At 49.0% G+C, this 12,586-nt stretch overlaps 1 protein-coding gene across 3 annotated transcripts in view; it reads left to right on the forward strand.

Moving 5' to 3' along the window:
* LOC110512290 (alpha-actinin-1) overlaps positions 1-11,703 on the forward strand; it is a 124,018-nt gene extending 112,315 nt beyond the window's left edge. The window contains exons 20-23 of one of the 3 annotated variants that reach the window (XM_036955342.2): positions 2,928-3,008; positions 7,435-7,500; positions 7,959-8,117; positions 10,400-11,703. In XM_036955342.2, the coding sequence (XP_036811237.2) occupies positions 2,928-3,008; positions 7,435-7,500; positions 7,959-8,117; positions 10,400-10,558 (465 nt within the window). In that variant the 3' untranslated portion in view covers positions 10,559-11,703. The remainder of the gene's footprint in view (positions 1-2,927; positions 3,009-7,434; positions 7,501-7,958; positions 8,118-10,399) is intronic. The other 2 variants (XM_036955343.2, XM_036955344.2) reach the window with 2 other exon arrangements.
* Positions 11,704-12,586: the final 883 nt, after the last annotated feature.

Here is a 12,586-nt window from a genome sequence, read left to right on the forward strand (position 1 = left end):
CAAGGTTTTACAGTCATGTCTCAGACTAAGGGGAAAAATATGTTTTATACCAGGGTTTTACAAACCCCCCCCTCCCCCCCACCCCCGCCCCTCCCCAGCACAACGCAGCTGATTCAAATAATCAACTCGTCATCAAGCTTTAAATTTCTGAATCAGTTCCGAGGGGCAAAAACCTAAATGTTCACCACTTGACTTTGGGAACCACTGTGTTACATGATGTATGAGGGACATATATGCCTGTCGCACACCGTAACACAAAGCCGTTTGCCTGTCACACTGTGCCGAACTACCTCTGAATGAATGTCCTGTCACTGGACCAAACACAGCACTGTGTCACAGCCTCAGCACCTCAGGTCCTAACGTGTATTGTGTTCTCTGTCTCTTCTTGTGCATGGCCCCAACCCCGTATCATCATCCACCCTTATCATCCTTCCACCTTTATCCCCAACCCCGTATCATCCATCCACCCCTATCCTCAACCCCTTATCATCTATCCACCCTTATCAACCATCCACCCCTATATCCAACTCCTTATCATCCATCCACCCTTATCCCCAACCCCTTATGAACCGTACTCCCCTATCCCCAACCCCTTATCATCCACCCACCCCTATCCCCAACCCCGTATCATCCATCCACCCCTATCCCCAACCCCGTACCAACCATCCACCCCTATCCCCAACCCCTTATCATCCATCCACCCCTATCCCCAATACCGTATCATCCATCCACCCCTATCCCCAACCCCGTACCAACCATCCACCCCTATCCCCAACCCCTTATCATCCTTCCACCTTTATCCCCAACCCCGTATCATCCATCCACCCCTATCCTCAACCCCTTATCATCCATCCACCCTTATCAACCATCCACCCCTATATCCAACCCCTTATCATCCATCCACCCTTATCCCCAACCCCTTATGAACCGTACTCCCCTATCCCCAACCCCTTATCATCCACCCACCCCTATCCCCAACCCCGTATCATCCATCCACCCCTATCCCCAACCCCGTACCAACCATCCACCCCTATCCCCAACCCCTTATCATCCATCCACCCCTATCCCCAATACCGTATCATCCATCCACCCCTATCCCCAACCCCGTACCAACCATCCACCCCTATCCCCAACCCCTTATCATCCATCCACCCCTATCCCCAATACCGTATCATCCATCCACCCCTATCCCCAACCCCGTACCAACCATCCACCCCTATCCCCAACCCCTTATCATCCATCCACCCTTATCCCCAACCCCTTATCATCCACCCCTATCCCCAACCCCTTATCATCCATCCATCCACCCCTATCCCCAACCCCTTATCATCCATCCACCCTTATCATCCATCCACCCCTATCCCCAACCCCGTACCAACCATCCACCCCTATCCCCAACCCCGTATCATCCATCCACCCCTATCCCCAACCCCTTATCAACCATCCACACCTATCCCCAACCCCTTTTCATCCATCCATCCACCCCTATCCCCAACCCCTTATCATCCATCCACCCTTATCAACCATCCACCCCTATATCCAACCCCTTATCATCCATCCACCCCTATCCCGACCCCTTATCAACCATCCACCCCTATCCCCAACCCCTTATCATCCATCCACCCTTATCCCCAACCCCTTATGAACCGTACTCCCCTATCCCCAACCCCGTATCATCCATCCACCCCTATCCCCAACCCCGTACCAACCATCCACCCCTATCCCCAACCCCTTATCATCCATCCACCCCTATCCCCAATACCGTATTATCCATCCACCCCTATCCCCAACCCCGTACCAACCATCCACCCCTATCCCCAACCCCTTATCATCCATCCACCCTTATCCCCAACCCCTTATCATCCATCCACCCCTATCCCCAACCCCTTATCATCCATCCATCCACCCCTATCCCCAACCACTTATCATCCATCCATCCATCCACCCCTATCCCCAACCCCTTATCATCCATCCACCCTTATCAACCATCCACCCCTATATCCAACCCCTTATCATCCATCCACCCCTATCCCGACCCCTTATCAACCATCCACCCCTATCCCCAACCCCTTATCATCCATCCACCCTTATCCCCAACCCCTTATGAACCGTACTCCCCTATCCCCAACCCCTTGTCATCCACCCACCCCTATCCCCAACCCTGTATCATCCATCCACCCCTATCCCCAACCCCTTATCATCCACCCACCCCTATCCCCAACCCCTTATCATCCATCCACCCCTATCCCCAACCCCGTATCATCCATCCACCCCTATCCCCAACCCCTTATCATCCATCCACCCTTATCATCCATCTACCCTTATCCCCAACCCCTTATCATCCATCCACCCCTATCCACAACCCCTTATCATCCATCCACCCTTATCATCCATCCACCCCTATCCCCAACACTGTACCAACCATCCACCCCTATCCCCAACCCCTTATCATCCATCCACCCCTATCCCCAACCCCTTATCATCCATCCATCCACCCCTATCCTCAACCCCTTATCATCCATCCACCCTTATCAACCATCCACCCCTATATCCAACCCCTTATCATCCATCCACCCCTATATCCATCCCCTTGTCAATCCAACACCCCACATCTCTTTCTGCATGACACACCCCTACCCTCTCCTATCTACCCTACCTCTCCTGTCTACTTCACCCAACCCTTTCACTGACACCCCTCTGACAACCCCTCTGACACCCCCCTGACACACTTGTTCCATGTGTGCTGTGCTGCATGAACTGTGGCTTCACCTGATACCTGGCACACCTCCACATGGCCCTTCACACCTGGTATACCTGGCCTTGCCCTGTACCTGGCGTTTCACACCTGGCACACCTGGCCTGGGCTCCTACCTGGCTCTTCACACCTGGCACATCTGACCCTTCACACCTGGCCCCTGACACCCCAGGACCACTCGGGCACTCTGGGGGCTGAGGAGTTCAAGGCCTGCCTGATCAGTCTGGGCTTCGATATCGCCAACGATGCACAGGTACTGAACACAGCTCCACACTGCAGGGGCCTGAGGTTAACGATGTCATTTTGTTCTTTTTGTTTTGTACCTTTTATTCCCTTCCATCCCCCCTCTACCTCAATTTATTCCCTGTACCCACCTCCATCCCCCCTCTACCTCAATTTATTCCCTGTACCCACCTCTATCCCCCCTCTACCTCAATGTATTCCCTGTACCCACCTCTATCCCCCCTCTACCTCAATTTATTCCCTGTACCCACCTCCATCCCCCCTTCTACCTCAATGTATTCCCTGTACCCACCTCTATCCCCCCTCTACCTCAATTTATTCCCTGTACCCACCTCCATCCCCCCTCTACCTCAATTTATTCCCTGTACCCACCTCTATCCCCCCTCTACCTCAATGTATTCCCTGTACCCACCTCTATCCCCCTTCTACCTCAATGTATTCCCTGTACCCACCTCTATCCCCCCTCTACCTCAATGTATTCCCTGTACCCACCTCTATCCCCCCTCTACCTCAATGTATTCCCTGTACCCACCTCTATCCCCCCTCTACCTCAATGTATTCCCTGTACCCACCTCTATTCCCCTTCTACCTCAATTTATTCCCCTCTATCCCCCTTCTACCTCAATGTATTCCCTGTACCCACCTCTATCCCCCCTTCTACCTCAATGTATTCCCTGTACCCACCTCCATCCCCCCTTCTAACTCAATGTATTCCCTATACCCACCTCCATCCCCCCTTCTACCTCAATGTATTCCCTGTACCCACCTCCATCCCCCCCTCTACCTCAATGTATTCCCTGTACCCACCTCCATCCCCCCCTCTACCTCAATGTATTCCCTGTACCCACCTTTATCCCCCCTCTACCTCAATGTATTCCCTGTACCCACCTCCATCCCCCCCTCTACCTCAATTTATTCCCTGTACCCACCTCCATCCCCCCTCTACCTCAATCTATTCCCTGTACCCACCTCCATCCCCCCCTCTACCTCAATTTATTCCCTGTACCCACCTCCATCCCCCCCTCTACCTCAATGTATTCCCTGTACCCACCTCCATCCCCCCTCTACCTCAATGTATTCCCTGTACCCACCTCTATCCCCCCTCTACCTCAATGTATTCCCTGTACCCACCTCCATCCCCCCCTTCTACCTCAATGTATTCCCTGTACCCACCTCTATCCCCCTTCTACCTCAATTTGTGCCTTGTACCCACCTCCATCCCCCTTCTACCTCAATGTATTCCCTGTACCCACCTCCATCCCCCTTCTACCTCAATGTATTCCCTGTACCCACCTCCATCCCCCCCTCTACCTCAATGTATTCCCTGTACCCACCTCTATCCCCCCTCTACCTCAATGTATTCCCTGTACCCACCTCTATCCCCCTTCTACCTCAATTTATTCCCTGTACCCACCTCCATCCCCCCTCTACCTCAATGTATTCCCTATACCCACCTCCATCCCCCCTTCTACCTCAATGTATTCCCTGTACCCACCTCCATCCCCCCTCTACCTCAATGTATTCCCTGTACCCACCTCTATCCCCCCTCTACCTCAATGTATTCCCTGTACCCACCTCTATCCCCCCTCTACCTCAATGTATTCCCTGTACCCACCTCTATCCCCCTTCTACCTCAATTTATTCCCCTCTATCCCCCTTCTACCTCAATGTATTCCCTGTACCCACCTCTATCCCCCCTTCTACCTCAATGTATTCCCTGTACCCACCTCCATCCCCCCTTCTACCTCAATGTATTCCCTATACCCACCTCCATCCCCCCTTCTACCTCAATGTATTCCCTGTACCCACCTCCATCCCCCCCTCTACCTCAATGTATTCCCTGTACCCACCTCCATCCCCCCCTCTACCTCAATGTATTCCCTGTACCCACCTTTATCCCCCCTCTACCTCAATGTATTCCCTGTACCCACCTCCATCCCCCCCTCTACCTCAATTTATTCCCTGTACCCACCTCCATCCCCCCTCTACCTCAATCTATTCCCTGTACCCACCTCCATCCCCCCCTCTACCTCAATTTATTCCCTGTACCCACCTCCATCCCCCCCTCTACCTCAATGTATTCCCTGTACCCACCTCCATCCCCCCCTCTACCTCAATGTATTCCCTGTACCCACCTCCATCCCCCCTCTACCTCAATGTATTCCCTGTACCCACCTCTATCCCCCCTCTACCTCAATGTATTCCCTGTACCCACCTCCATCCCCCCCTTCTACCTCAATGTATTCCCTGTACCCACCTCTATCCCCCTTCTACCGCAATTTATGCCTTGTACCCACCTCCATCCCCCCTTCTACCTCAATGTATTCCCTGTACCCACCTCCATCCCCCCTTCTACCTCAATGTATTCCCTGTACCCACCTCCATCCCCCCTTCTACCTCAATGTATTCCCTGTACCCACCTCCATCCCCCCTTCTACCTCAATGTATTCTCTGTACCCACCTCCATCCCCCCTTCTACCTCAATCTATTCCCTGTACCCACCTCCATCCCCCCTTCTACCTCAATGTATTCCCTGTACCCACCTCCATCCCCCCTTCTACCTCAATGTATTCCCTGTACCCACCTCCATCCCCCCTTCTACCTCAATGTATTCCCTGTACCCACCTCCATCCCCCCTTCTACCTCAATCTATTCCCTGTACCCACCTCCATCCCCCCTTCTACCTCAATGTATTCCCTGTACCCACCTCCATCCCCCCTTCTACCTCAATCTATTCCCTGTACCCACCTCTATCCCCCTTCTACCTCAATGTATTCCCTGTACCCACCTCCATCCCCCCTTCTACCTCAATGTATTCCCTGTACCCACCTCCATCCCCCCTTCTACCTCAATGTATTCCCTGTACCCACCTCCATCCCCCCTTCTACCTCAATCTATTCCCTGTACCCACCTCCATCCCCCCTTCTACCTCAATGTATTCCCTGTACCCACCTCCATCCCCCCTTCTACCTCAATCTATTCCCTGTACCCACCTCTATCCCCCTTCTACCTCAATGTATTCCCTGTACCCACCTCCATCCCCCCTTCTACCTCAATGTATTCCCTGTACCCACCTCCATCCCCCCCTCTACCTCAATGTATTCCCTGTACCCATCTCTATCCCCCCCTCTACCTCAATGTATTCCCTGTACCCACCTCCATCCCCCCCTCTACCTCAATCTATTCCCTGTACCCACCTCTATCCCCCTTCTACCTCAATGTATTCCCTGTAACCACCTCCATCCCCCCCTCTACCTCAATCTATTCCCTGTACCCACCTCCATCCCCCCCTCTACCTCAATTTATTCCCTGTACCCACCTCCATCCCCCCTCTACCTCAATGTATTCCCTGTACCCACCTCTATCCCCCTTCTACCTCAATTTATGCCTTGTACCCACCTCCATCCCCCCTTCTACCTCAATTTATTCCCTGTACCCACCTCCATCCCCCCTCTACCTCAATGTATTCCCTGTACCCACCTCTATCCCCCTTCTACCTCAATGTATTCCCTGTACCCACCTCCATCCCCCCCTCTACCTCAATCTATTCCCTGTACCCACCTCCATCCCCCCCTCTACCTCAATGTATTCCCTGTACCCACCTCTATCCCCCCTCTACCTCAATTTATTCCCTGTACCCACCTCCGTCCCCCCTTCTACCTCAATTTATTCCCTGTACCCACCTCTATCCCCCCTCTACCTCAATTTATTCCCTGTACCCACCTCCATCCCCCCTTCTACCTCAATTTATTCCTTGTACCCACCTCCATCCCCCCTTCTACCTCAATTTATTCCCTGTACCCACCTCCATCCCCCCCTCTACCTCAATGTATTCCCTGTACCCACCTCCATCCCCCCCTCTACCTCAATTTATTCCCTGTACCCACCTCCATCCCCCCTTCTACCTCAATTTATTCCTTGTACCCACCTCCATCCCCCCTTCTACCTCAATTTATTCCCTGTACCCACCTCCATCCCCCCCTCTACCTCAATTTATTCCCTGTACCCACCTCCATCCCCCCTTCTACCTCAATTTATTCCTTGTACCCACCTCCATCCCCCCTTCTACCTCAATTTATTCCCTGTACCCACCTCCATCCCCCCTTCTACCTCAATTTATTCCCTGTACCCACCTCCATCCCCCCTTCTACCTCAATTTATTCCTTGTACCCACCTCCATCCCCCCTTCTACCTCAATTTATTCCCTGTACCCACCTCCATCCCCCCTTCTACCTCAATTTATTCCCTGTACCCACCTCTATGCCCCTTGTACCTCAATTCTTCTTCTTCTTCTTCTGTCCTTCACCCCCCATCTTAATGTCCACCTGGGTACCTGTGACATCCCTCCCCTACTTTATCCCCCCCCCCCATATTTCCTCTTCCACCTTTCAATCTGTTCCTCCTTCGTACTGTTTGTCCCTGGCTGGTACCTGTAGAAGAAAACAGGGATGATGGAAGCGGAAGACTTCAAAACCTGCCTTATCTCCCTCGGTTACAACATGGTAAAGCCAAACCACCTGTTCCATCTCGCCCTCTGTCAAGTACCCTCCTATGTGTGCCTATGAACCTATGAGTGTATCAATATGTGTCTTATCTGCCTTGTAGCCTTTTGTGGAAAGGCAACAAATGTTCACTTGTCTCAGATCAGTCCACATTCATTTGGAAACAAAACGGTCCACCAATCACGATCAGATTGATCTCTTAACGAGAAAATATGTCTTGTCTCTCATTTACAGTATAAAAAGCATAGTTTGTTTACGTCATAGCCTGAGACCTGGTTAAAAGTAGTCCACTATATTATAGGGACTGGTATGCCATTTGGAACACAGTCTATATATCACCTTTATGTGAAAGCTCCATCTGCTAACTGCAGTATGTGATGTGATGCTTGCAGTGTAATTTGCTTGTTGCTCTGGTGATGGTCTCCTTGGTGATAGTGTTTATGGTTCCTGTCCAATAGGGTGAAGCGGAGTTCTCTCGCATCATGAGCATCGTGGATCCCAACCGGGTGGCCGTGGTCACGTTCCAGGCCTTTATTGACTTCATGTCCCGAGAGACGGCCGATACTGACACCGCTGACCAGGTCATGGCCTCCTTCAAGGTCCTGGCTGGGGACAAGGTAATCATATACATTTAGCAATTATTCAATTAATCAAGCTAGCAAGCAATCAAATCAATCAGTTAATCAACCAATTTGTTAATCAGTTAATCAATCAGTTAAACAATCAGTTAATCAATCAGTTAATCAATCAGTCAGTTAATCAATCATTCAATCAATCAGTTAATTGGTTAATCAATCAGTCAATCAGGTAATCAGTCAATCAATCAGTCAATCAGTTAACCTGTTAGTGATCCCTTCCCGTGCCAATCCTGTTAGCGGGATCAATTTGACAACATCCAGTGAAATTGCAGAGCGCCAAATCCAAACTACAGAAATATCAATATTCAAGATAACCGAAAAATAGAACTGAAATATATCAAAATAAAGCTTAACTTCTTGTTAATCTAGCCGCAGTGTCAGATTTCAAAAAGGCTTTACGGCGAAAGCAAACCATGCGATTATCTGAGAACAGCGCCCCGCATACAAACACATTAAAATCATTTTCAACCAGGCAGGTGGCGACACAAAAGTCAGAAATAACGATATAACAAATGCCTTACCTTTGAAAATCTTCTTCTGTTGGCACTCCAAAATGTCCCAGAAACATCACAAATGGTCCTTTTGTTCGATGATGTCCTTCTTTATATCCCCAAAATGTCAATTTATTTGGCGCGTTTGATTCAGATATACACCGGTTCCAACTCGCCCAACATGACTACATCATCTGGCAGGGCTATACAGTCAACAGCAGATCAACAATCATCTGGCAGGGCTATACAGTCAACAGCAGATCAACAATCATCTGGCAGGGCTATACAGTCAACAGCAGATCAACAATCATCTGGCAGGGCTATACAGTCAACAGCAGATCAACAATCATCTGGCAGGGCTATACAGTCAACAGCAGATCAACAATCATCTGGCAGGGCTATACAGTCAACAGCAGATCAACAATCATCTGGCAGGGCTATACAGTCAGCAGCAGATCAACAATCATCTGGCAGGGCTATACAGTCAACAGCAGATCAACAATCATCTGGCAGGGCTATACAGTCAACAGCAGAGCAACAATCATCTGGCAGGGCTATACAGTCAACAGCAGATGTATAATCATCTGGCAGGGCTATACAGTCAACAGCAGATCAACAATCATCTGGCAGGGCTATACAGTCAACAGCAGATGTATAATCATCTGGCAGGGCTATACAGTCAACAGCAGATCAACAATCTTCTGGCAGGGCTATACAGTCAACAGCAGATGTATAATCATCTGGCAGGGCTATACAGTCAACAGCAGATGTATAATCATCTGGCAGGGCTACACAGTCAACAGCAGATCTATAATCATCTGGCAGGGCTATACAGTCAACAGCAGATCAACAATTATCTGGCAGGGCTATACAGTCAACAGCAGATCAACAATCATCTGGCAGGGCTATACAGTCAACAGCAGATCTATAATCATCAGGCAAGGCTATACAGTCAACAGCAGATCAACAATCATCTGGCAGGGCTACACAGTCAACAGCAGATCAACAATCATCTGGCAGGGCTACACAGTCAACAGCAGATCTATAATCATCTGGCAGGGCTATACAGTCAACAGCAGATCAACAATCATCTGGCAGGGCTATACAGTCAACAGTAGATGTATAATCATCTGGCAGGGCTATACAGTCAACAGCAGATCAACAATCATCTGGCAGGGCTATACAGTCAACAGTAGATGTATAATCATCTGGCAGGGCTACACAGTCAACAGCAGATCTATAATCATCTGGCAGGGCTATAGAGTCAACAGCAGATCTATAATCATCTGGCAGGGCTATACAGTCAACAGTAGATGTATAATCATCTGGCAGGGCTATACAGTCAGCAGCAGATCAACAATCATCTGGCAGGGCTATACAGTCAACAGCAGATCTATAATCATCTGGCAGGGCTATATAGTCAACAGTAGATGTATAATCATCTGGCAGGGCTATACAGTCAGCAGCAGATCAACAATCATCTGGCAGGGCTATACAGTCAACAGCAGATCTATAATCATCTGGCAGGGCTATACAGTCAACAGCAGATGTATAATCATCTGGCAGGGCTATACAGTCAACAGTAGATGTATAATCATCTGGCAGGGCTATACAGTCAACAGCAGATCAACAATCATCTGGCAGGGCTATACAGTCAACAGCAGATCTATAATCATCTGGCAGGGCTATAGAGTGAATACAGACATCAAACATGAAATCCTTATTTACTAAACTAAACTATTCTTCCCTTCTTCTCTCTTCCTACACCAGAACTTCATCATGGCTGATGAGCTTCGTCGTGAGTTGCCTCCTGATCAGGCAGAGTACTGCATCGCCCGCATGGCGCCCTACTCCGGCACCGACGCCGTCCCCGGCGCCCTGGACTACATGTCCTTCTCCACCGCACTCTACGGAGAGAGTGACCTCTGAGTGACCTTTGGATGACCTTTGACCCCTGACCTGGGAGGTTATGTCCTATGAGGTCGCTCACCAGTCTACCTGCTCTCTCCACCGCCCACAAGACCCTCCTACTGCGCTCCCAGTGAGCACAAGACGTTGACAAAACGTCCTTTTGTTTGAAAAGACGTCAAAAATACATATTTCTGGTTGAAAATATGTAAGTTTTGGTAAAAATATGTTTAAAAAAATATGTATTTTTGATTGAAAAGACATCAACATCTTGTTCTCACTGGGCCATCACTACAGCCCTGCTCTAGTCTGGGTCCCAGATCTGTTGGTGATATCTTACCATACCGTCACTCATCGTTGTCATGCCAGTTTGCCAAAACATCACAAGACAGATCTGGCATCAGGCTAGCTCTGCTCTACAGCGCTCAAAACAGAACAGATAGATATGGCATCAGGCTAGCTCTGCTCTACAGCGCTCAAAACAGAACAGATAGATATGGCATCAGGCTAGCTCTGCTCTACAACACTCAAAACATGTTTCTATGTTGCTGGCCTTATATTATATGCCATTGTCATCCTGTCTGCCACTTTCTCCTCTTTCACCCCTTCCACCTCCACCGCCCTTAGCTTCCTACATTGAATTTGACCCTAGACGCTGATCTTGGGTCAGTTTAGCATTTCCCCCGCTAATGGTTAAGGTTAGGACTGGGAGAGGGGACGTTGATTCTAGATGATGTACCTAGGGAAAACTTCACCCCGGAGAAAGACCCTCCCCTTCCTTCCTTCCTTCCTTCCTTCCTTCCTTCCTTCCTTCCTTCCTTCCTTCCTTCCTTCCTTCCTTCCTTCCTTCTTTCCTTCCTTCCTTCCTTCTTTCCTTCCTTCCTTCTTTCCTTCCTTACTTCTTTCCTTCCTTACTTCCTTCCTTACTTCTTTCCTTCCTTCCTTCCTTCCCCACTCCCTCCCTCACACTCTGCCTCAGTTGCACTTGCTTCCTGTGCAGCAATGCAGCAAATCTCTCCAGGTTTACAAAGAGGGGGAGAAATATATTTCTGTCTTGTTATTGTTTTTCTTCAGAAAATGAATAAAGTTAACATATTTTATTATACAGAACAAAAAAAGGTATTTTTTCTTCACCTGATAAAAAAATAAAAAGAAAGAAAGAAAAATTGCTATAATTGCTTAAGACTTATTCCTACTTTGCCACAGTACACACTGACATAGTATCACAATATACCTCTGCTGTGCCTCTGATGAAGCTAACTGCCTTAGTAATGACCTGATGCTTCAGAACAGAACTAACTGCCTTAGTAATGGCCTGATGCTTCAGAACAGAACTAACTGCCTTAGTAATGGCCTGATGCTTCAGAACAGAACTAACTGCCTTAGTAATGGCCTGATGCTTCAGAACAGAACGAGCTGCCTTAGTAATGACAAAATAACCTGATGCTTCAGAACAGAAGGAACTGCCTTAGTAATGACACAATGACCTGATGCTTCAGAACAGAACCAACTGCCTTAGTAATGACACAATGACCTGATGCTTCAGAACAGAACCAACTGCCTTAGTAATGACACAATGACCTGATGCTTCAGAACAGAAGGAACTGCCTTAGTAATGACACAATGACCTGATGCTTCAGAACAGAACCAACTGCCTTAGTAATGACACAATGACCTGATGCTTCAGAACAGAAGGAACTGCCTTAGTAATGACACAATGACCTGATGCTTCAGAACAGAACTAACTGCCTTAGTAATGACACAATGACCTGATGCTTCAGAACAGAACTAACTGCCTTAGTAATGACCTGATGCTTCAGAAAAGAACGAACTGCCTTATTAATGACCTGATGCTTCAGAACAGAACTAACTGCCTTAGTAATGACCTGATGCTTCAGAACAGAACGAACTGCCTTAGTAATGACCTGATGCTTCAGAACAGAACTAACTGCCTTAGTAATGACCTGATGCTTCAGAACAGAACGAACTGCCTTAGTAATGACCTGATGCTTCAGAACAGAACTAACTGCCTTAGTAATGGCCTGATGC

The sequence above is a fragment of the Oncorhynchus mykiss genome, chromosome 19 (genome assembly GCF_057628025.1).
Source record: "Oncorhynchus mykiss isolate SJ-2025 chromosome 19, ASM5762802v1, whole genome shotgun sequence".
In the NCBI taxonomy this organism is placed as follows: domain Eukaryota; kingdom Metazoa; phylum Chordata; class Actinopteri; order Salmoniformes; family Salmonidae; genus Oncorhynchus; species Oncorhynchus mykiss.